Source organism: Copadichromis virginalis, linkage group LG22 (assembly GCF_057382275.1).
Source record: "Copadichromis virginalis isolate Kocher_CV1m ecotype Utaka linkage group LG22, C_Virginalis_male_GT1.1, whole genome shotgun sequence".
NCBI classification, from domain to species: Eukaryota; Metazoa; Chordata; class Actinopteri; order Cichliformes; family Cichlidae; genus Copadichromis; species Copadichromis virginalis.
The window spans coordinates 7,247,858-7,272,473 of record NC_140638.1 but is presented as its reverse complement, the minus strand read 5'-3'; the positions used below and the strand labels follow the sequence as shown (position 1 = coordinate 7,272,473).

General features: G+C 39.7%; 1 protein-coding gene across 5 annotated transcripts in view; it reads right to left on the bottom strand.

Annotated features, from left to right (window-relative positions):
• cica (capicua transcriptional repressor a) overlaps window positions 1-24,616 on the bottom strand; it is a 51,358-nt gene that overhangs the window by 14,715 nt on the left and 12,027 nt on the right. For all 5 annotated transcript variants that reach the window (XM_085446864.1, XM_085446867.1, XM_085446868.1 and 2 more), the window contains exons 4-9: window positions 15,472-15,603; window positions 12,840-12,993; window positions 3,989-4,088; window positions 3,678-3,860; window positions 3,249-3,375; window positions 2,179-2,351 (exon numbers count right to left, since the gene is read on the bottom strand). In XM_085446864.1, the coding sequence (XP_085302990.1) occupies window positions 2,179-2,351; window positions 3,249-3,375; window positions 3,678-3,860; window positions 3,989-4,088; window positions 12,840-12,993; window positions 15,472-15,603 (869 nt within the window). The remainder of the gene's footprint in view (window positions 1-2,178; window positions 2,352-3,248; window positions 3,376-3,677; window positions 3,861-3,988; window positions 4,089-12,839; window positions 12,994-15,471; window positions 15,604-24,616) is intronic.

The following is a 24,616-nucleotide window of genomic DNA, read 5'->3' as shown; positions in this document are numbered from 1 at the left end:
AGTGATCTGGAACTACTCTGTGTTTTTGGTCCCTGCACATTCTTCTCATGACACAGAGATATCACTATTTGTCCTAATTTGGTTGCAACTAGTTGTGTAATTTAATATGAGTGGGGAGGGGTATCTTTGGTGGTTTTACAATATTTCATGTATGAGTAATTGATTTGTAAACCTCAAGTTGTGGCTGTTCAATTCAGTTTTATTTCTATAGCATTAATTCACAATAGCTGCCTTAAGGTGCTTTATACTGTAAGATAAATAAGCGGCACTCGATGACAGTAGGATGGAAGAAGTCCCTTCTGACAGGAAGAGACCTGCAACATAATCAGGGTCAGGGAAGGGCAGCCATCTCCTGGGATGGTCGGGGGAGAGAAAAGTAAAAAAGGGAAAGCATAGAAGACAAATAAATACCACAGACTATGGGAGAGAGAAGACAAACATTACTGAGATGCAGTGAAAAGTGTGTAAAAAGGTCAGGGGGGAACAAAATGCTCAGTGCATCACGGGAAGTCCCCCAGCAGCTTGAGGCTATAGCAGCGTACCTAAGGGATGGTTCAGGAATGTGTGATCCAGCCCTAACTATATGCTTTATCAAAAAGGAAAGTTTGAAGCTGAATCTTAAAAGTAGAGCCGGTGTCTCTCTCCTGAATCCAAACTGTGAGCTGAGAGGCCTGATAGCTGAAGGCTCTGCCTACCATTCTACTTTTAGAAACTCGAGGAACCGCAATTAAGCCAGCAGTCTGAGAACAAAGTGCTCAGTTGGGATAATATCATACTATGAGGCTTCTCAATCTACAGCAAGACCTGATCATTTAGGACTTTGTATGTGAGAAAAAGGATTTTAAGTCAGTTCTGGATTCAACAGGGAGCTAAAGAAGAGAAGTCAGTACGGGAGAAATATGATCTCTCTTTCCAGTACTCTCGCTGCGGCAACTGAGCCTCGCTCAAGCTTTTCAAGGAGCTTTTAGAACAACCTAATGATAGTAAGAAATTACAACAGTCCAGTCTCAAAGTAACAAATGCAAGAGCTCATTTTTCACATCCGTCTGAGATAGGATGTTTCTAATTTTAGAGATTTTGCACAGATGAAAGAAAGCAGACCTAGACATTAGTTTAATGTGTGCACATATCCTGGTCTAGGTTCCTCTTTCCAACTTCACTGAAGTCAGCAACTCGCACACATTGCTCGAGGCATTATTATTTATTTTGCTGTGTTTTAAAGTCACCTTTCTGATGCATGTTGCTGTGAAACAGACACCTCTTAATGCATGTTGTGGGTTACAGATGGATTAAAATCTCATTAAAATTACATGTGGTGTGTGAATTCTGTATGTAGACAGCATTTCACAAACAATCTGGCAGACGAGGTAACCTTGGTAACAGATGCATGTGTTCCAGTTATTTACAATAAAGTCTGAGACTCGCACAAATTCCCAGGAGTTTCCCCGAGAGATGGAGGAAAACAGGATTGTCTTAAAATATGGGAGAAACCCGTGAAAAAAGTGTTAGTGTTGGAAGATGTGCTGTTTATAAACTCTAAAGAAATCAGACAGAAGTAATGCAGCTATTATTAAAGCATGCATACATTCTTTACGCCCGTGGCATCAGATGAACGCCTTCAGACAAAAGCGCTCGCATGTAGGCCTACTCCTCTGTGATTAGGAGCGAAGCAGCAAACACCAGTCTCACACCTTCAAAGGCACACAAAAAGTAGAAGGCGAAACCTTTGAAGTTGGAGGCTGCTCTCCCCCAGAGCTTCCACTGGGTTTTCAGCAGCAACAACTCGAGCCCTCACACAAAGCATCGAGCGAGTCCATTTGAACTGCTTTTGAACAGCATTCGGCCAAAACGCTCTGCGGTCTGAGGGACACACGTCTGCGGTGTGCGTGCAGAGGCACACACAAACACTGCAACCGCTGAGTTCATGTGGGTTTCTTTAAGTTACTTCACTCTGTTGCTTCTTCATTTCACTCTGGGATGCATTTTTCTCTAAGAAACTTGTTAAATACACTCAACTTGACACATTAAATAGATTTACGTGGGTGTTTTTCTGAGAAATTACACTGTTTGGTAAGTAACCAGTTGGTAGTATCCAGTGATCTGAAACAGCTTTCTTCACAGTCTTAAATCTCCTGAGTCTGTTTGCTGCCTGGCAGCTACAGATTAACAACCTCGCACCTTCTCCAGGTCTCTCTCCCACTCCCTCTGCTCCAGGGTGTGCACTGCACTCTGGGAAAAGGCTCGGGGACGGTGAGACGGCCCCCCAAACATCCCTCCGCGACGCTCCGATGCCCCCGGCCATCCCGAGCCTCCCCCCTTCCCTTCCAGCACCTGGGACTCTGAGTGGGCATCTGGGGAAGAGAGAAGAGCAGACTCAGAACAAAGATCAAATATCACATTGAATCATCAAGGAGCGGATCAATACAGCTTCAAATCAATACGTTTATACTCAGAAACGCTCCTTTATATTCTGACAGTCGAGGGGTTTAGTTATTGTTGTCCATACTGAACAAAAGCCTGACACTTGATACAAATGTGTGTAACGCTTTGTGCATTTTATAATAAAATACAAGCAAATCCCTTTATTACTGAAGACGAGGCTCCTCCATTATAGCAAATAATCTTAATCACAATGACTTTGTGATAATTTAATACTGATATTCAGCCTTCCCCTGGCTCATCTAGAGAAACATTGTGAGTTTTATTTCCTCTAGATGGAGCTTTTTAAACAACAGCTCTCTTTGACTCGTCTTTCCTGAAAACAGAGTGAGTTTGAGCTTTTAGGGAGGGGTAAAAGAGCACAGGTGTAACCTAAAGTGGTGTGTTTATGTCACACCAAGACAAAAAAGGTGAGAGTAAGAGTGCTGATGGCCCCTGATCTGAACTTGCCAGCTGACTGGGGTCATTCTATAATCTGCTCATGCTGCTTTGCATTTTGATGTGGTGATTTTTTTTTGTGGGTATGAAAATGTAAAATCACCTGAGTAAGAAATGGATTTGTACAGTTCACCAGTATTTTTTTGACTTGCTTGGAAAAATTGTTAAATTTCGTAATATTACTATATTACAGCTAGCAAACTCGATACGTTTTATACATATAAATTATGTGAAGATCTAAAAAAAACAATGCTTCATAGCAACAGTTGGTATTAAAATTCACTGCAGAACTTATGAAGGTTCGAAGCGATTCACAGATGGTTTTTTTCCCTTTAGCTTAAAAATGCAGATTAGAGGTGATCATCACACACCTATGCTCTCTGACATGCTCCTCTCCCGTGGCTCCTTTGGGGTACCCCGGCCCTCTGACAAAGACTTTCTGCGGTCCTTGTTACACCACTTCCAGTCTGGGTGGGCTCTGAAGTGGGCCTCTTTCACCTGAATGAGGAGAAAGATGAGGAGGAGGAGGAGGAGGAGAAAAGGTCTTCAACTTTCTGTTGATGCAGTTTCAGTTTCTGAATACCAGCTGTGCAGATTTCACAGCTCGTGAAATTTCCCCCAGTTTTTTTTTATCTGATAATTACAGAGAAGCCACTTGAAACTGGATGTTTACAGCGGCTAATGTGTTAGACTTGTTAGCAGTAAACTCAATTCAAAACATTTAACCAATTCATTACAAGAAAAAGCACAGAAGTAATAAAATAGGAGGAAAGAAGAAGAATTTGAGGGTGTTTGTTTACCTGAAAGGCCAGATCATGGTACTGCTGCTTTTCATTGGGCCCTAAAGCGTACCACCACTCGCCCAGGATCTTGCTGACTGTGCGGTTGTCCTGGTTGGGATGTCGCTGGTGCACCAGGGCCCGGTGGCGTTTACTGAAGATCATGAAGGCATTCATGGGACGGCGGATGTGGTCCTTTTCCCTCTGGTTAAAGTTTGGCAGAGGACACGAGTGTTTATTGTAGTGACATTTAACAAGCAATCACCATCTGGTGTTCCACTTCTATTTTTTACATCTTGTCTGCTGGTTGACTGGGTGCACTCCGGACTGACCTTTCTGTCTCCGTCCTTAGGCAGTGCACTGAGGGACTGTGTGCGTCTCTTAATGGTTCCAGTGGAAGGCGATGGATCGTTGGCCAAACCCGGGGAAAACCTGCATCCACACAAAAAGAAAAGTGAAACTGAGACTCTGACTGAGACGGGAATTCAAGGGAGATTCCTCAGTCTGAGGCTTTATCCTCTGTCCAGACGTTTTACCACAGTTTCCCAAAAAATAATATCCATCCACGAATGACTGCATTGACAGGAAGCAGAGTGACACAGAAAATATTACAGGAGAAGAACTCAAAAGAAAGACCAGAGATTCCTTTGTGAGGACCACCTTCGACATTCCCATTTTTCCCTACAATAACTTTAGATAGAAGATGATCCTGGTATCATAAATGTAAAAGGGAGACCTTTCATGAACAGCCCCCTACCCCACAGGAACATTTAAAATGCAGTTCAGTTTTGCTATTTAAATTTCAACATAGCTTATGATACTGATCCTCAAAGTTGGCAAAAGTCATTCTAACAAAATGTGATTTTGGCTAGAAATTGTGACACTTGAAATATATTCGTCATTACAAAGCGAATATAGCAACACATTAGAGTCCTACTGGGATGAGTATCCATCATCAAGTGATGACACAAAAATGTAAAATGAATACAGACGTGAGAAGACTTACATCGCCAGGCATATGTGAGCCTGGCTTTAATGTTTATTTTCTGAGAGCGATAAGCCCCAGTCAGGGAGCGAATCTGTCTCCAGTCTAACTATAAAACAATCCCAGAGTATGGAAACTAAAACTAGGTCAGCACTGATATCACAAGTCTGTGTTTTAGGGTTTTCTGGAGTAACATTTACACCTTTTAAATATAAAAGCATACTAGTGTGGCTACATACTCCAAGTCAGGAAAGCAATGCAGCAGAAGGGTCTCTGATGCAGTAGTGCCTGCTTATTCAGATATCTCACTCCTCCACCTCATATGTTTTAAATTTGTTTCACAAATTTGCTGCAGGAAGGGAAGGTTCAGCTCACTGTGGCGTTTCATATGAAGTAACCACTTAACCAGTATGAAATGTCGTGCTGCAGAAACCACAAAAAATGTTTCCTTTTTAGTGGTTACCTGCAGTTTTCTATGCAATCATGAAATAATGGAGCAGTTCTTTCCATCTGTGTTGCTTTTTCCACTTCGTGTATCTTTCATCTGCTGTAAATTTACTTGGCACGACGTTTCTCACCTCTTCGAGACTCGGTGGTAATTTCTAATTATCAAAACAAGGCTGGGTTTTTAAAAAAATCCCCTTTGCTACTCACAAAAAAACCAAACAAAAGATATAAATTAATGAATAAATAATTAAGTCATAGAAATAAAGGTTTGTGGTGGAATGTGGTGGATGAGTCGTCTCAGACTGATGAAACAAACGGCTTCAAAGTCTTGTGGTTCAGCAGCAAACACTTTTGTATCCCTTGCCACAGGGCAGCAGGGTGATCAGACTGTGGCTGATATTGTCTTTTAGTAGCGTTTCAGCTCTGTGCAGACACCTCAAAGCGACCGTCGCTATCATTAAGCCTGCTAACTACTGAGAATGTATTCAGTGAGTTCCACTGAAACGGCTTTTTCTGCTACGAAACTGCATTTCCCCCCCGAGACACTGAACTGGTTCTGGGAAAAGGGAACCAAACATACATAAACATACATTAGTTTGACCTGCTGCTGTAAACAGCAGTTAAAATAAATGGTAAATGCAGTGATGTGCTTTACTTTTTTTAATATTATTTCAACATTACTGTTGTTTATATTAGGCTGCTTTGAGTCTCTAACATGCTGGGCTAAAACATGATTTTGGCTTTAGATTTGGTTACAGTTTTTAACAGTCACACATGGCAGATATGGGACCAAATCACTACCCACCTCTATGTACTCTGAGGGCCTGAAACTCAGAACATTTTCATAATATGAAGTTCAAATTTTGTAATTATTATATAACTCACATTAACTAAAATTATAAATAAATTAGCTGATTATGAGGGTATCAGGTGGGATCAGGTTTGTTTAACCTTACATGGAATAATCATCCATGAGTATAAGGTGATCGTGATTGCAGAAAACAGAGATTGTTGTTGTGAATACAATACTGGAAGTATTAACTATCACCAAAGGAAGAAACATCCAAAAATAAACTCTTTCACAAGCTAAAAAAATGGTTTGAATGCATTTTTTTAAAATTCCAAGTATTGCTGAATCAAAGTGTTTGCTTGCTGTTTTGAGCAGTGGTGTCAGAGGAAAACAAGCATCAGATAATAAAAAGAAAAAAGAAATCTGACAGAATGCACAAAAGCTTAACTAATCTGTGAATTTAGATAGTGGTTAGACTGAGTGTTGATTCTATCTAGTTTTTGTTTCTTTGTATTAGTATTTTAGTTGCTCACGAAAGTGAAAAAGACTGTATTGGATCAGCAGAAACTGCATGGGTATCGGTACAGGGATGAGAAAGTGTTAATAAGCCATATGCATTCATTGCTTGACACGATTTTTTATAGACCACCAAGAAAACAGAAATATTTTTAAAAATCTGTCAAAGCTTTGTGTAAAACTAAAAATTATATCGGTATTGATTAGGCGGGAAAAACAGAAAAAACTAACTGAGTTTCAGAAAAAAGTCAGACATTAATCAAGTGTGACATTTAACTTCTAAAACAAATTTTTCTTCTCATAAATGCGTGTAAATAACTGTAATTCGGCATGTGAATCAAAAAATAATCATGGACATTACTATATTTTGAGTTTTTCGTCAAGCAGTACATTTGAAAATGTACATTTTAGTATTAAAAATACAATTCTGATTAAAGAGATTGCACATACTGGTGGAACAACCACTACAGAAACATAAAAAATGATTTTGGTCATTACTAATACTGTTAATTTAGTGTAGCTAAGAAATAAACCTTTCATTGTGCGGTGGTCTAATGACTTTATTAAGAACTGTACAGGTGTTGATAAGAGTTCACTGTACTCAAGTACAGAAACCTAACTAAAATGTACAATATTAGATTATTTTTATCAACACAACAATAGAAAAACATGATTTTACAGCTGTTGCTGCAGCTGATGACAGTTTTTTGTTACATATGAATGAGCAGTTTCATAATGACAAGTAAACAAAACGCTAACCTTATCTTCAAAAGACATGACTGGTCATTTTATGAGAAAAAACAAAAGACGGATTTAGTGTCGATTAATTGGAAAATTTAACTTTTAATTATGATATTAAACTTGACGTAGGGGGAAAGTAATGAAACTTACAGGAATGTAGAAATACTAAGAATTAAAATGTGAACATACCAGTTATCAGTATTAGAAAAGATTATCTGAGGGCGTCTGCAGAAGAATAATAGTTTAGTGTTGACTCTCAGACTTTTTCCTGAGAGCGACAGGAAACACAGGAAATCTTGTTGCTACACTTGGTGTCAGATAAAAGGAAATAATAATAAAAAACTCTGTTTAGAAGAAAAGCTTTTGTGAGCAGGCAGACAGAAAGTCTGTTAGACAGTGAACTCGGTGTCAAGCTGTGACTACATGAATATGGTGTTTTTTTTCTTCTCCTTTTCTTTTCTACTCAACATTTTTGGCAAATATGGCAAACACAAGAAAAAGAAAGAATAAATAAACAAAAGCAGATGAAGGCACAAGAGTAATATTTACAGTGTCCATGGAGATAATGATTAAGCTATGGGAAACAAGGAAATATAAAAAAAACAACACAATAATGAGTCAGAGAGTTAGGATGGGGTAAAAAGATATTATCGGAATAACAAGCTTAAGAAATGTCTGCCAAGATATTACACAGAAAACCCCTCAAAACAGTCATTAACAAAGCCAAGTTTATAGCACATTTTAAACAACACAGCACCATCGTATGGAAAATAATAATTAAGACTTTTACTTTATTAACTGATTAGAATATCAGGGTTGAGCCTTTGGGGAAGGTTACATACATAAGCATGATTGATCCAAACAAAGAGACTTGTGTTCCTGTTACTTTTGAAGATCTGATGAAGAAAAACACATTTTAAGCTCTGATAACACAGTCATTTTGTGAAAGGTTGAAAACCTCTTTGATGGTGTTGCTGAATTATATTAAATGCCAAAGCCACCCAAAACAGGAATGTTATATATAACTGACACCATGGCATTATGAAATCTAAATGTAACTTATTTGGTTTAGTACTGTCTCTGTTTCTGATGCTGAAGAACATAAAGTTAGTTTTGACTCAGAGACATGGTACTCTGAGACTCTCAATCAGGCAGTTTGGAACAGTGGTTGTCCTCATAGAGCCGATCGATGGCTGATTCAGGAAACACGTGGGCTACTCATATTCATGACAGTAACTCGATATTATAGTGCAGGTGTAGGTATCTTCGCTGTATCTTCAGTGTTTGTGGCCCATAACGTGGATTAGTGCAGAATTATTCAGGTTTTCTGCTGAGACTTGGACTGAGCTGGTAATGAAGGAGTAACTATATGGACAACAAGTAATGTAAAAACATCTCTTAATGTTTGAATTCAGGTGTTTTCGTTGCCGCAGGTGTATAAAATCACAAACACAGAGCCATGAGGTCTGCCTTTACGAACATCTGTGAAAGTATGGGTTACACTGCAGAGTTTGAGCGTGGTGCTGTAATAAGATGCGTTGTGAGATTTCCTCTCTCCACTCTCAAATGAAGGTAGTATTACTGCAGGAACCACAGCAACTGAGCCACAAAGTGACAAACCACGCAGAGCTACAGAGCGCCGAGTGTTGAGGCGCAAAGGGTGTTAAAATTACCGCCGTTCTGCTGACTCAACAGTCTGCAGAGTTTCAAAACTCCTCTGGTATTAACATCAGCATGAAAACTGTGCACTGGGAGCTTCACAGCATGAAACCCATGTTGTGAAGGCTGAGCAGCTCCTATAGGTGACATGTATAAGTGTCCCGGTACTTTTGTCCATACAGTGTACAAAGTCTTCAAAATTAGATACTCGCTCTTAGCCCTCAAGTAGCCAAATATACAATTCATGACCCCAGACCAGTGTTGGGAAGGTTACTTTTAAAATGTATTCAACTACAGATTACAGATTACATGCCCCAAATGTATTTTGTAACGTATTCCGTTACATTACTCAATGAGAGTAATGTAATATATTATCATGTTTTTTACAGCTACATAAATGTACTATTGCTGTGTGAATTATTACTATTACTGAAGGTTACTAGCCCATGAGGCTATGCCTGTAACACAAAAATAATTATTTGAACAATAATTTTTAAAAATATTTCGTCACGTCATTATGCAGGCCGCAAGTAGAGGTGACATAGGCCGTGAGATTGAGACACAGGCATTAGAGCCTCTTAATGCGTGTTTTGTTTGGGGTTTCCACCGGCGTGGGATTACCAAAAATATAGAGGGCATAGCATAACATATGTACTCCGTTACTCCCCAACACTGCCCCAGACACATATGTAAATATGCTGATGTGGTAGTTTTGACTGTAAAAAAGTTTCCCGACATAAATTTATGTGAGGAAATATTTTCACCTCTACTCCAACTGTTCATTGTTTTTAATGACAATTGGTCCATTGGTGTGGGAAGGCCAACGGTAATATATATGTGCTTTTTGACATCACAGCTACTGATTTGATTGGAATTTCCCACGTCTGTGTGTTGAAGCAAACCTACGCTAACAGATTTAGCGTAGCAACATTTGCTGTTGCAGAAGATGTTTCTGCACACGTACAAACAAAAATCTTAAATATAAGCCTGCAACTAACGGTAAGGTAAGGAGGTCACAGTTACTAAAACTAAAATAGCTCGGCGACTTGAGGGTTAAATAATTTAAATAGTGTTTTTCTCATGGCATGGTCATGTTTAAACCACACGTTAAACATGGCACACAAGCTTCCGTCGGGGAGTTTGGCAGATTTCACGGAAACAACGTCGGGAGTTTTTTGACTTTTAAGCCAGTTTTTAATCAGATTTAATTACCGATTCTTTACATGCAGCAAATGTTATGGTTCTCTCCCCACTCACTCAGACAGGGCCTTAGTGTTTGCTAACAGGAACAACTGCCAAGTGGAGACACTTTCTTCTAGAAGGACTTTGGGTAAAGTCAGTACTGTTTATAGGCGTATGTGTGAATGTGCTTGTGTAGGGGGATGTTTCACTTTTGTGTGGCAGTGAACAAAAGCAGAAAAAGAAAGCAAGAGACTGGGAATGGACCGATAACAAGAGGCTGATAACGAATAACATAAAAACAGGGTAGTGGAGCTAATATACCGGCTCTTTTTAAATGTGCAGACTTTTTGTTTTTATTAATGCCGCTGTCCTCTCCATTGAGATGTAGGCAGATAACAGGTGTAAGCAGTGTAACGTTAAGATATTGCTGATCTATTTCTTTTGGCGACAGCAGCCTTTGTGAGCCTAGTGACCCTGAAACATTCATAACCACACTACCAGCCAGACAGCCGCGCAGCTCGTCTGAGTCACTCTGAAAGAGCAATAACCCCGCCAGATGTAAAGACACAGCCTGAGACTGAGAGGAATGAACAAGCACAGACTATACAACTCCTGCCAGACACACACACACACACACTTAAACACACACACACCGATGCAGCTGATAGAAAAGTTGTTTGTTTCTTTTGAATTCTGCTGGCAAAGGTGGATTTCAATACACCTGTTCCAAGTGTAGAGTCCTTGAGAGTTTTAAAGCTGGAGATTCAAACTATACCGACAAACTGCATCTAATATAATCCACAGTTACTACCCGCTTTCATGAGTCATACCGAGAGTCGCAGAAAGGAAACAAACACTATGTATGAAGTGTTTGCTCAAAATGAGTTGACACCATTTAAATGGAGCACGAAGGGACAGAAGGTCCCTGGTTAACAACACTCTGTTGTTTCAGCGAGACTCTGAAAAAAACACACACAAAAACTTTAGAATAAAATATCCTCAGCAGCAAGTGAGGGGACCAGCAAGCAGCTACTGATAAACAGATTTCCAGACTGTTTGCTATTTCGCTCTAAGAAGTGACTGAGTTCATATGTGAGTAGCAGACAGATATAAAGACTGCACTTGCATGTAAATAAGACCTAAACCGCTTCGGCAGTCGACTGGCTTCTGATTGGTCAGGGGACCACGCTACCCTCTACACTTGAATTTAAATTCAATCTATTGTTTTTTGTGATTATTCCACTTCTTCTCCAACAGCACTCATAAATGTTGGCCCCTGTACTCAAAAAAGTAATATCTTACATATAATCTGCTATTTTTTTTAAAACTCTAACTGTATATTTTGGAGAAAAGCAAAAAGCAACTTGTTTTTTAAGCGTATCAGTTAGAATGACTTTTTCCCCCCTCCTCATTGCCAACACTTGGAAGAACGGCTTAACAAAAGCAATATTTACATACTCTGATAGCACAGAATATGGGCTGGGGTCATCATCGATAAGAGCTTAGACTTTAAAGACACAACGTTATCCTTGTGGTTCCTTATTTTGTGTGCACGGCCTGAGACGACTTATTGCATCATTACCAGTGAACCACATGAATCCTAGGCTACAGTCCCACACACAGGCTCAAGCCTCTATCCTAATGAGGTTACACACATGAGCTTTTTTTAGTGTTTAAGTATCAACACAGGGCAAACAGAACAAAGTGCACTTCGCAGGAAAATGTTGAGGCCATGCAGATTGTGCTGTAATGGAGGCTACAAGCCTCAGCTCTACTTTTGTTACGTGTTAAAAATCAGGCTTTGGCTGCTTGTTTGAGGTCAGCAGGCACATCATTATTAGTGTTTTTGTTCGCATGCCTTCTTTGCAGTTGTTTGCAAAGAGTCGGGCCATTTTTATTTGTATAGCTCAGTGGTTTTCTAGCTTTTCTTCAAAGAGAAATCAAGCTTTCATCTGCAGAGAAAAAGCCCTTTATGTTATCCAGAATGACATGAATGACAATTTTGATTTTATTGTCAGATGAAGACGCTTTTGCAATAAGCCCCACTAAAACTAAAACCCCACTCCTCATCATCTGACAGTTCCACACAATCCAGCACACGTTCTTGCCGTCTCTAGTTAACATCCTGTGCTCTTTTACAGTAGCCAAACTTTCTCTGAAAGGGGACCCTTGGTCTTCAAGTGCCTTTCTAACTCATTTGGCACAATGGCATTAGTGGTTACCTCCTCAAAAACAAATGACACACTCATGCTGAAAGCCGTTGACACCCCCAGTCCAGCTGAAGTCATAAACAGGAAACTTTTGGAGTAATTTCTCCTGATAGCTTTTGTTTCATCTTTAGGGGTTTTTATTTGTTTTCTCCACACAAGAAATCTTCCCCCTCACAAATGTTGTCCTCTCTACCAATCAGGACCTTTGATGTGTCATTCAGGGCACTGAATGTATGTAAATTCCATTTGTGCAGTTAAAATAATAAAGCTTGGTTGACTTAAAATCCCATGGCACTCCTGGACTCATGTACACTCACAACCACTTCTATAGTCTTGAATCATATATAAAGGTTCAAAGTGCTTCACAGGAATAAAAACTCTTTAAAACAATAAGAAAGAAAAAACAATTAAGAAATTCCAGGTCACTTTAACAGCAGTGGGTACTTCCTGGTCTTAATGCACTTTCAAATCATGCGCTTGTCCTTTGATGCCCACAGGAACTGAAGTCAGCTGACTGTAGTGCGTTTTATGGCTTTAATCCTCAATATCCAAGCAAATAAAACATATGAAAAGACCCTGTACGCGTCGAAACATCACTCGCCAGAAAGAAACTCTGCATAAAATGAAAAAACAAACAAACATTTTGTACTTACGGGTCATCTGTGTCACTCTCCATCTCGCTGTCCACCCCACCCCTGTCTGTAGGAGGATTGTCATTCGTTGGGGGTGGACATGATGGCGATCCTCTCTCCAGGTCTGGAGGACCTGACCGCCCGTCACTCACCAGAGCTACAGCACAGCGAGGCTCTGAAAATATTATCCAAAAAAAGCGATTTATGTGCCAGTTAGTGGAGAAGCTTTATGAAAGTAACAGTGGCGTATGTGTAAACACGGGGCTACTCTGCATGCAGCTTGCTGATGGCAGGTATTCTGGCCAACTGTCTGTGGGAGGTGTGACAAGCTCTGACTCAATCTATGTTATAATCTATTGCTGTAGTAACAAAAATACTTGTGTAAGATGGAGGCAAACATAAAGAAACTGTTCTCTGAAAAGTTAAAATCTAAATCTGTACATCAAATAAGTGCGTCCATTAAATCCACAGACTGAAAGATTTAGCCGAGTATTCCTTGTATTTATTCTGTTTTCAAGGTTTGACGGGTTTACAGAGACTGGCTTCAACTTCTGAATTCACCATTACTTATTTAGCTAACACTCTCTGCAGCATTTAGTCAGTCAGGCTGTGTGGTGAACAAATCTAACAAAATAAAATAAGACATAGCTTTTGGGTCTAAAAAGTGGATCCAGGAGTGGCAAAAACAGAAGTCTTATGATGCAGACGTTTATGAGAAAATTACATGATTTAAGGCCTCAGCAAATAATGTCCTCATGAGTTTATAGTCTCCAAAGCTAATTTTATTTTTTATTTAATACAGCATGATGTTCATTTTGTAACTTGGTGCAGTCTGATCATGGTGATCTGGGTCCAACGAAGTTATCTATTCCACTTTCACAGATACGAAACAGAGTGGGGTTTTCTTTCTCTGCTCACTCTCTTAATATTACTTTTGTTTTCTCGATGTTATTTCTCTAATTTTCTAGCAAAAGTATTTCTCAGTATCATCAAAAGAGTTGGCTGTTCACTTTCTTCAGCAAGGAAAATTTTGTTTTTAACCCTGCGGACTTCTAAGATAATAAAGCCACTTACTGTAAATAACCACCGACTGTCACCAAATGGGCAGTTCAGTGCCACTGGTATCACCAGTGTGTGAATGTGTGTGTGAATGGGTGAATGACTGAATGTAGTGTAAAGCGCTTTGGGGTCCTTAGGGACTAAGTAAAGCGCTATACAAATGCAGGCCATTTACCGTTTACCATTACTGTGAAGCCTCAAGCTCAGTATTTCTGCATCGTCATCTTGATGTTTTGAAACCACACATGATAAGTGATGGTGGATTTCACAGAGAAACTAAGAGGTGTTGCATGCTTACACAGCAACTCTTAGTAGGCCCACCCTAAAGCACACCATGCTTCATATTGCTTTCAAACTCTAATTTGCACAATAAACGTTGTGCTGCATTTCAGTAGAAGTAGAAACTAGTGATCAAAACTGCACTGTCTTCACTTATACAGTCTGTGTATATAACAGATACACTTTGCTAACCAAATTAGCTAGGCATTAGCTGATTAGCTCTATTCTCTCATCTAAATATAGTCATTTTCGGTTTCACAGAGCCGAGATGGCACTGGGCCAAACGTCAAACTCTAACCTTCAAACTGGTAATCCAAAAACTAATGAGTGATGTCTAGGTGGCTAAGTATTTATAAAAACACTAACATTGGCTGAAAATGCTGGTGTGTGCAGCAAATGCTGCTAAACACTCATGAGCAGGTCAGCTCATTGGGAAATTATCACCAGCTACTCTGATTTTCTGAGCAGATAAAACAAGCAATTTTAAGTTGTGACCTTCGAAGCAGGTCTTAAAGTGGACCCTTATTTTCTCTCATATGTGGTATGCACTGTTAAAGTGGTAGAGATCATATTAAACATGGATGAAGTCTCAAATAATGAGGTTAACATGTAAAATCCCTGTGGCTGAAAGGCTCAGGCTTCAGACAGCTCAAAATGCTGGGTGTGAGACAGTTTTTAGTACTTTTGGTTTCCTCCTGCTGTTCAAACCTCTATTTGTAAGGAGCAGCCAATCAGATGAAAGCTGGCTTGAAGAGGGAGGAGCTAAAGCTACTTGTTTATTTTGAACTGTGAATCATGCAAAGCTACTCCAGTAGCAGATATAAATAGAGAGGTGGTAAGCAGAACCTCTTTAAACAGCCTACAGCTCTTAAAAATATGACTTAAAGGGCCTAAAATAAAATCCCATTAAGATGTGTACAAAAGAGATTTCTGTTTCCAAATTAGCTTGTAGCTTACTGACAATCCCCACCTGCTCAAATCAGTCTTTGAATAGATTTCAGTACTTGACTCAATAAATAGTGTTATCAACAATGTTACGAGAATAATAATGGTGTGAACACCAACTGTGGTGATTTGCAATCCTGTCGCAACTGTTTTGGGAAACACTGACTTGGCTGTTGATTTCTACTTGATTGTTTTGGCAGGCGTTATTTGAGAACATATCCCTGCATGCCGTTTCCTGTTATGAATATTTTATTGTGGGAAAACTGTTTATAAAACTGTTTTTAGGGCACGAATCCATCTTCGGCACACCTCTCCTGGGTAAAACCTTACGAGGTCGTGTGTACAGAAAAGGAATATGGTCATTTGGTACCTTTGCTCTGATTGACAAGCTGTTGGCCATCAACGGGCTGGGCAGCTGCTCCCGATTGGCTGGGCTCCAGGAAAGGGACCAGCGAATGCCAAGGGAACACTGGCACCGACCGAGGCTCCACGTTGGTCCAAACTGTGGGAAGAGAAGGGAAAGAGGGAGAGAGAAAAAGTGAAATGTCATCATGTTTATCTGCCTCAGTATCACTGCCTGTAAACAGAAAGTATCACTCTGCCCGCTGGCAGCATGTGAAGTCTTGTGTGACCATCACTGCTGTTGAAGCGATACTAAAAACCACACTTTGACAAAATGTGTCTGGAGACCATGAATGGAGTTGTGTACTCAGTCACCTAGTCAGCACCTGTCTCCAGCACACACACATGCAGATGAGCCCTCAGGATAATGAGAGTTGAGGGGTCATGTGGTGTGCGATGTGACGAGGGAACCTGTTATTTTATCCACACAGATTCCAGACTCCAGTCTACTCGCTGTCTAGACCCCTGCCGAACTTCAGACTCTCAGCTGAACTCTCTCTGTAGTGGGATCTATTTCAAGCTGACACAAACGACACCGTAAAACAAAATGCAATAAATTCAAAGAGTTTAGAGCAACTTCTCCTGCTGCCATCTTACAGAGTCACAATGCATCATGGGTCCAAAATAAGGACCCAGCAGTATTTTTCCCCTAAATCATACTGGAAAATCACAGAGAAGTTGTTGTTTGACCATACGTGATATATATTCCTGCTGATATCAGGTTGAAAGAGGAGCTTGGCACGAGAGGCAGTTTGATGACTTTTCAAAACTAAAACTCGTTGCTCAGTCTTTCTTTTAACAGTAATTTTACAACACCTGTTTGCAAGGTTGCTTCAGTAACTTAAGTAAAATAAAAGGAGATGTTGAAAAGAAGTTACAATTAATATTTAAAAAAAGAAACAGAATGCCATAACGTTCATACGTACATACATTTACTGTAAATTTTATAGTCAAGCCTTCACTGGGTACATATTTTTCCTGGAGTAATTTCCTTTACTAGAGATTTTTTTCCCTAATACAAATATTTCACAATATGTTTGAACATACAAATAAAATAATTTAAAGAACTGCCCTAGTCCAATGAATTGCCCTAATAATTATGTATTTCCAATATTTCCCTGGAATGGCAACGACTGTGTTGAACCAGGATATTGTTAAAGACTAAAACATCTCAACAACATTGGACTAACATTCATTTTTTACTCAGTGTTCATAGCTCACAGAGGATGAGTCTGGATGCTGGTAAACACTGGTTTGCCACCACTCATTCTGAGATGGCTGAAATGGGTCTAATTCACATAAAGTAAGTGATTCTTTGGCCTTACATGACATAAATTAATGCTTTCTTATGCTCCTTCTGAACATTTTATAGACCAAATTCTACAGTGTTTTACTGCTGAGCGAATGAAAAGCTCAAGCATAATTTGATTTCAGTATATTTATTACAATATCCTTCTGGGTTAAAGCATTTTTGGGGTGCACAAAAGATTCCTGCATGGAGAAAAACCCTGCATGGTTGTCTGTTAATGACTGATCCTGTAAAAGCAAAAACATTCCCATTCACCACAGCTGTTTTTTTGTGTTTCAGGCTACTTAGTGAACGTGAACATGCTGATATCCTTAACCAAGGTGGTAAACTCAGCAGAAACGAAACCTGCTAAACATAAACTTGATAAACACAAAGCTAGCATGTAAAAGAAGAGACTCACAAGGTTAATGGAAACTAAGCTACATAAACTTGTTAAACTGTTGAATTATACACCACTAACCTTTCTAGTTATATTAATTACAGAGGCATGGTATTTTAGACATCTTTACTGAGTTTATTTGATAAAGCGTTCAGCTTCAGTTCCTCCCAGCTCCCTGTTCCTCCCCTGCCTCCATTAGTCCAGATTCAAGTCCAGCCTGGTGGAAACGAACTGGTGGTGAACTCTTCGCTGCAGCACTGACATGTCCAGTTTCCATTTCCATTTATAATTATATAATTAAGTATTAAAATGGTCTAAATATAGCTAACCATTTGCCAGCTATTGCTCTTCTAAATGAAGATCTAGATACTGCTGAGCTAGACAAGTAAGAAAAAGAAGTGCATCTTGGATGTACTGTAGCTGCTGTTAGTTTCACTGTGTTTAAGAAATCCTTTAGATGCAGATTCTCGGATCACATGACTAGCATCACAGCACTGAGACTTCTGGACTCCGTACTTCTTTCTCCAAGTTTATACTACTGTTTGTAAAGGGAACTTCAGTTGAGGAAGTGAGGCTTATTCAAATTCTTTATACACCACAAGACGCTTTGCTAAGATGCCCGGGAAAGTCCTTAAATGCAAAACAATTCACACACGTTATTGTTGTTTTCCTCATTAGTCGGTTGAAGGTAAAATCCAGCTGCACTGCTCTTAAACCCACGAGATTGAAGGTCTCAATCGAGGACAAATCAGCTGATGCAGACATTTTAAGGAAGAGCAGAGACAACATTTGATAGCAACCATAGCAACCGTTCATTATATAAACACAAGACATAAACAAACAATCCCAAACAAAATTACACTGGATTTCTGTGTGTGGCAAATTACAGGCAGGTCTATGGCTATTTATGTGTACTGCTTGACTGAAACACATGACACACTTCATTTGTGATAAACCGATTCATACAGACTTCTGTCACAGCTATATGACACGTCACATGACTTCTGGGCAACTGGTTACACCTCATCCACAAGTTAAAAGAAGTCACACTGTTTTACATCACTGTTTTAAAATGTGTTAATATACACGCCCACCCCAGAAGGAATAGCTGTGCTTTGTGTTACAGCTAATGGGGATCCTAATAATCAAATAAGTCCTGATGCAGACATTTGTTACTGTAGAATATTCAGTGAAGACATTTCTTGAATTGGCTATAAGACCAAATTAAGAGAATTAAGACCCTTTCAAATAAAGTGTAACTAATGACAGTCTGCTAGTTTAAAAGAGCAGCTCAATAGGATACAGTTATAATGTCACGAATTATTGTAACAATAGAAAGAAGCGTGAATTTCAAACTGTCGACATGCAACACATTTTGCTGTTTCCAGCCACAGATGTGGTCAATTACAATAATTACTACTACGACCTGCTCATCTGTGTAGTACATGTGTGTAAAGGCTAAAATCTCTCAATTTAAACATATCGTACACACAAGGCACTTTACATTGCAAACATGGTATTGTAACAGACACACAAGCAACTATTTGGCAAAAGCGGGGAGAAGGACATTGTTTTAACAGGAAGAGACCTCCAACACAACCATGCTCAGGGAGTGGCAGTAACCTGCTGTGATCAGTTTGGGGTTGAAGGGAGAGAAAAAAGAGAGACACAAAGACAGACATGCAGCTGTGGTATATAAAACATGGTTAGTAAAAAGAGGGGAAGTCCCCAGCAGCATGAGCCTATAGCGGGATAACTAAGGCGAAGGCATACTTGGAGGTCTTAACCATTAGCTTTGTCAAAAAAGCAAAGTTTGAAGCTCACTGGTGAGAGCAGGGAGGGGGTTTCTTGTCTCTTGTGAATTACAAGCCATTAGCGAGATCTAACCCTCACTCATCACATCCAGTTTCAAAACACTAAGATGGCGACAGTGAAAATGCTCGGCGCAAGGCTTCATAACTGCCTTCACAAACCAGTGGGTGATGTCATGGTGATTATGTCCACGTTTTATACTCTCTGTGGTTGTGACATACCAGAATATGGCCAAATGCAACGGTGGGTAGTTTTATTTTTCGGTTTAGGTTATTTTAGCTATGAAAAACCTGGCTAGAGATACTTTGAACATTTTAAGGAAATGCTAACACCCGGAAGAGGTGAAGTGCACTGATCAACTACTGACAGTAGTGAGTTGTGAAACTATCACAGAGAAGCACTGCTCGGATATCTACATCAGATGTTTTTATTGGTTTACTTGGTTTAGTGACAAGCAAAAGGCTGAACTGATAAAGACTTGCACACGATTTAAAGTGGGGAAAACTATGCATCTGACCCATGACTGCACGTTACTACCACTAGACCTTTCCTAATAATCACTCCCGTGGGTGGAAAGTATAGCAATAAAACAGCTCCTGAGCTACTTCTGAGCTCTTATTCCTCCTTCTTCTCCGTCACTGAAGACTGCAGATGCACTCAAAGAGAGCAGTAATAAAACTTGTGATGCTAATGCAGCTGCACTTGAGCTGGGCTATATTTAGGAGAGATCTCAGCCGTGGGGCCTGCTCTGCCTTCTTCTGTGTTTGTTTCTGGGCCCGCGATGGCTCTAGGTGTTTTAAAAAATGTATGGCGGAGGAAACGTTACGCTATAGAGGCAGGTGGCTGTTAGCAGCAGTGCGAGGGATGTGATAGGGAGAGAGAGGGAGAGAGAAGGAGAGAGGGGGGAGAGAAAAGGGCACACCAGTAATCAGCTCAGGCCTGAACGCTTTACTGCACTAATTCTACCGGTGGAAACAGTGTATCCATGACAACACGCCAGCAATACGATTGCTCCTTTTTCTGCTGAGAGCAATGAAACACATTCATATCACGCTGGACCTGCCCTTAATGCCCTGTCTGAGGTTGTTGATTGTCTGGAACGAGTGTGCGTGCTTGCATGTTTGTTTGTGTGTGTGTGTCTGTGTGTGTATTGTGTGTAGGAGGTGTGAATGTCCTTGTTGCTCTCTGCACTCCCGCTCTCAGTCTTGCATGTCTAGACATGTCGATATTCTCGCCCTTTTTAAGTTTAAAGTGAAACACCCCTTATCACTCCCTTACACACACGCGTGCTCACACACATGCGTACACATATAAAAAGGGTGACACCCACTGCACACTCGATAACTGTGACACTACACACACTGAGTCACAGATTACACACAGCGAGCAGCGGGTCTGAGTGGTTGCCAGAGCGACTGATGTATCAAAGCTTTCGATATTCATTCCTCAGAAGAAACTGTTTCACTTTAAAGTCATTTTTAACATTTGACTCAAGACAAGATATTATCATTTAATCACAAAGGAGGATATGAAATCCTAACATAAGGAACTCAAAGATCCTCGAGAAGCAAAGCTGATAGTTTTGCCACTTGTGTTCATGGCTTTAAAGTGTAGACTGAACATAAAACATGGATAAAGACACAGTTGTACCCATCCATCATTTTCTTGACTCCACCTTTTGAATCCTGCATTTTTGCATCTGGGAAAATGGCATCTTGGTTCGGGAAGTTACCATATTTGGATGAGGGGAAACTCTGTTGAGCTGCATCCATAAACTATTACCTAGTAATAGTAATATACTAATTAAGCTGCACAATTTCACTCATCCAGACTGGAGCACAAACTAGACAAATAACTACACAGCAAAACCATATTATTTGTCAGACAACTGCATTAAAAATGCTATAAAGGCACCAATGCCCCAATCACAGCGGATCGGACCAGTTTTCAATGCGTCCAGTTAATGAGGAGAGCTGTCAATGTAAGCAGCCAAGCCTCTAAGCATACACGTAGTTAGGGTTGGATCAGGTGACCCTGAATCCTCCCTTAGTTATGCTGCATTAGATGTAGGCTGCTGGGGGATTCCCATGATGCATTGAGTATTTCTTCTTCAGTCACCTTTCTTACTAACGATGTGTTAACAGACCTCTCTGCACTGAATCACTTGTTATTAATATCTGGCTCTCTTCCACAGCATTTCTTTTGTCCTGTCATAGCAGATGGCCCCGCCCCTCCCTGAGCCTGGGTCAGCTGGAGGTTTCTTCCTGTTAAAAGGGAGTTTTTCCTTCCCACTGTTGCCAAAGTGCTTGCTCATAGGGGATCATATGATTGCTGGGTTTTTCTCGGCATATATTATTGTAGGGTCTACCTTATAATACTAAGCATCTTGAGGCGACTGTTGTTGTGATTTGGCGCTGTCTAAATAAAATTGAACTGAATTGAAATTGAACCTAACTTTCAGCCTCACCAGCATCCAAGAGAATGAGTTAAAAAACAATCACCCCCATACAGTTTATATATATGTGGTAACTATCAATAAAGACCAAAATAGTTTGCAGTGCCAGGGTGTAAACATGTTTATTTCTGATGTAGAGTTCAACATTTTAACATTTTATCTGTGGGGACTAACTTGCTTCTGTAGCCACTTTCAAGTGCCCACTAGAAGAACAAATTTTTTTTGGTGGCCCTCAGTAATATTTTACTGACCTGTGGGTGCACCAAATTCAAGGTTCATTTTATTTGCACACACGATAAAACCAGTACAATTAATGCAAAGGCTACAGATACCAAAAAGCCAAAAACACATAGCCTGATGGGGATGACATCACACGTGGATCAAATGCTAATTAATTGTTTAAAGAGGAAAGGAAATGTAAGCAAAGTTCACGATGAAGAGAAAGAACCACAGACAGTGGCTCTACTGCGCAATTTTTGCTGTTAATACACTTTTACTTTATGACAAAGACGTTCTTTATACATATATCAGAACTGCTGTTTACTTAGGAACAAAGACATGAATAAAAGCACCCAACATTACCAGCTAATGCACATATTTTTGACACTGCCCCTTGAACAAAGCTCTACGTAGCACTGACGGACTCCGAGTGTCGACACTCTGCACTTAAACAAGCATACAAAGAGAGTGGCCTCTCTGTTTGACATATAAATAAAACAAAACCTTCTCCACCATCAACAAGTCCAAGCTAAGATCGCATGCAATCCACCCTTGACATGTCAGAGACAGAGATGGAGACGGGCTTTAAGAAAACTCTGGCCAGGAGGAAATGGCCACAGGTAAGAGACGCTATGTTGATGTGTTGAACTTCTCCAATCATTTAAGCATATTAATACTAATCCCAATAAAACTAATGATTAAAAATAACATGTTCATGTGGTATACAGGCAATCTCTTACTCTCTCTGTCAGCAGGTTCTCATGAAGCTTTCTGTTATCTTCATGTTTAATAAATAAATGTCAGCTTTTAGCGTTATTTTGTCTGATGTGTGCATTTATCCTCTGTAGCCTTCATTCGTATCATGGCTCCCTTCATTCAGTCGTTAAAACTTAAAGAACCCCTGCCTTAAACTAATCTGCAGCTATGTCTATGTTTATCCTCGTCTACGTGACTGCCTGTGCAAAATATTCTGCTTCTACATCATCTCACTATCAACCGTGAAACCAACCAACCTATAAATTGCCAATATCCTCCACTTTCAGTTTTCAGATTTACAAAGTGCTGCATCAAAATGACACAAAATGAGAAATCAGGCATTTTAAATGGAAACAATCTTCGTCATTCATATATTCAAAGTAACATTTCTGAGCTTGCCCAGGCTGTAATATCACAAAGTTGGCATGGAAACAAGCACAAAGTAGATGATGAACCCAAGCACCTACATTTCTCGCTAGCCAATTTTCTTACATCCCACCACCTGACTGGGTGAGAAGATTCATTTAAACTGGTCTCAGCTTCTGGTAGAAGAGTCACAGTCGAGTGAAATTAGAAAATGATATTAATTTTACTTTCTGTCTCATGTGTTATAAACAATTTCTGTTGGATCAGTGCTGGTGCTCTGGTTTCTTCCTAGCTGCCTAGTAGGTGTGTTGCAAAAACTACAACTTAGTTCAAACCAAGGTTATAATAGTGAACTAAACACAGTAATCTAAAAGTTGCTGTGAAAAAAAACCCTTTTACTTAACTGAAATAAAGATAGGAATTAGATTTTGAAAAAAAAAGAAAGAAAAGAAAGAAAACAAAACTACTGAAAATAAAATAAAATTCTCGGCAAATTTTCCCCAGTTTTATCGTTTTAGTCTTTGTCAGCACGGTTACATTTGCCAACACAACTAGAGTCCTCTCAGACCGGGATCACTGCATGACTGTAACCTATCACCCAGCTATTCTGGACTCTTTAAATCTGCCCCTAATTATAATAATCACCAAAACTGAAACTAGCAAAAATTAAATAAAACTAAATAGAAACAAAACATTTTTAAACAATGTAACTAATAAAAATATACAAAACTGTAAGCAACTCTGGTTATTACACAAGCAACAACAAAAAATAGAGAATCATTTTTTACCACAGTCCACATCACTTGATCATAATTAGCTCTTAAACAAAGAATAAACTCAGTCATTCTGATGTGTTTATATTTCCCTCACTGCATGAACATTACAGCTTTCGTCAGGCAACCAGCTCTGCTTTGGGTCAGGGAACAATGGATAATGCAAAATATTTTACTGAGGTTTTGGTCTTAGCTTCAGAATTGTTACGTCCCCATCTTTAGTGCACATGGATAACAACAGTTAGAATATTGCAATACTAATTTGTAGTAGTAGTGCAGTACTGTTTGCATTTATATTTGGTGCACCCTGGTGTGTCTGCATTGCTCTGCCATCAGGAGTGAAAGCGAGCCATTCATGATGGGCTTGGAGCTAATAAATCTTTAACAACAGTTACTATTACTGAATCACAGGAAGGAGAAAAGGATTCAGAACAAACAGAGTCTACACATATTCTGTGTATATGTCTACACTGGCAAAAAACTAACATCTACAGCCTACTGAGCAAGATAGCTAAAACTAAAACCCTAAGAAAATAAAATGCATTCGCGCTGCATATTATTACTGAACAGACCTGTCACAGTTTGTGAGATCCATGTCGCTGTAACCTGTAGTTACATTTCTGTGGAGATCAAGCTACACTGTAGGCTGTAGCATAGATTTTAAACCACAGATTTAACATAGTACTATAAATCCAGCTTACAGAGTGCACATTAGTGTGCAGCTAAAATCACAAATAAGGTCCAGAGGAAGGGGAAAGTTGAGGCGGGCGATTTATGAACACAGGAAGAGCTGATTCATTTCAGTAATCACCAGCATAATCCACCAAGAGCACGCTTGATGAAGGTTCGAGTAATCTGCTAACAACTCAAGTGAAGCTTTCTACTTGGTACTTTCAACTGCGCCCTTACTTTAAAGACTAAATTTACTGCCAGTGGATAGCCAAGGCACACACTCAGACTTGATCAGCGATTACGCACTTATTCCAAATAAATTAGCTGTTTTCACACATGCAGTGCAGCCCTGAATTCTTCACATCACCCAAC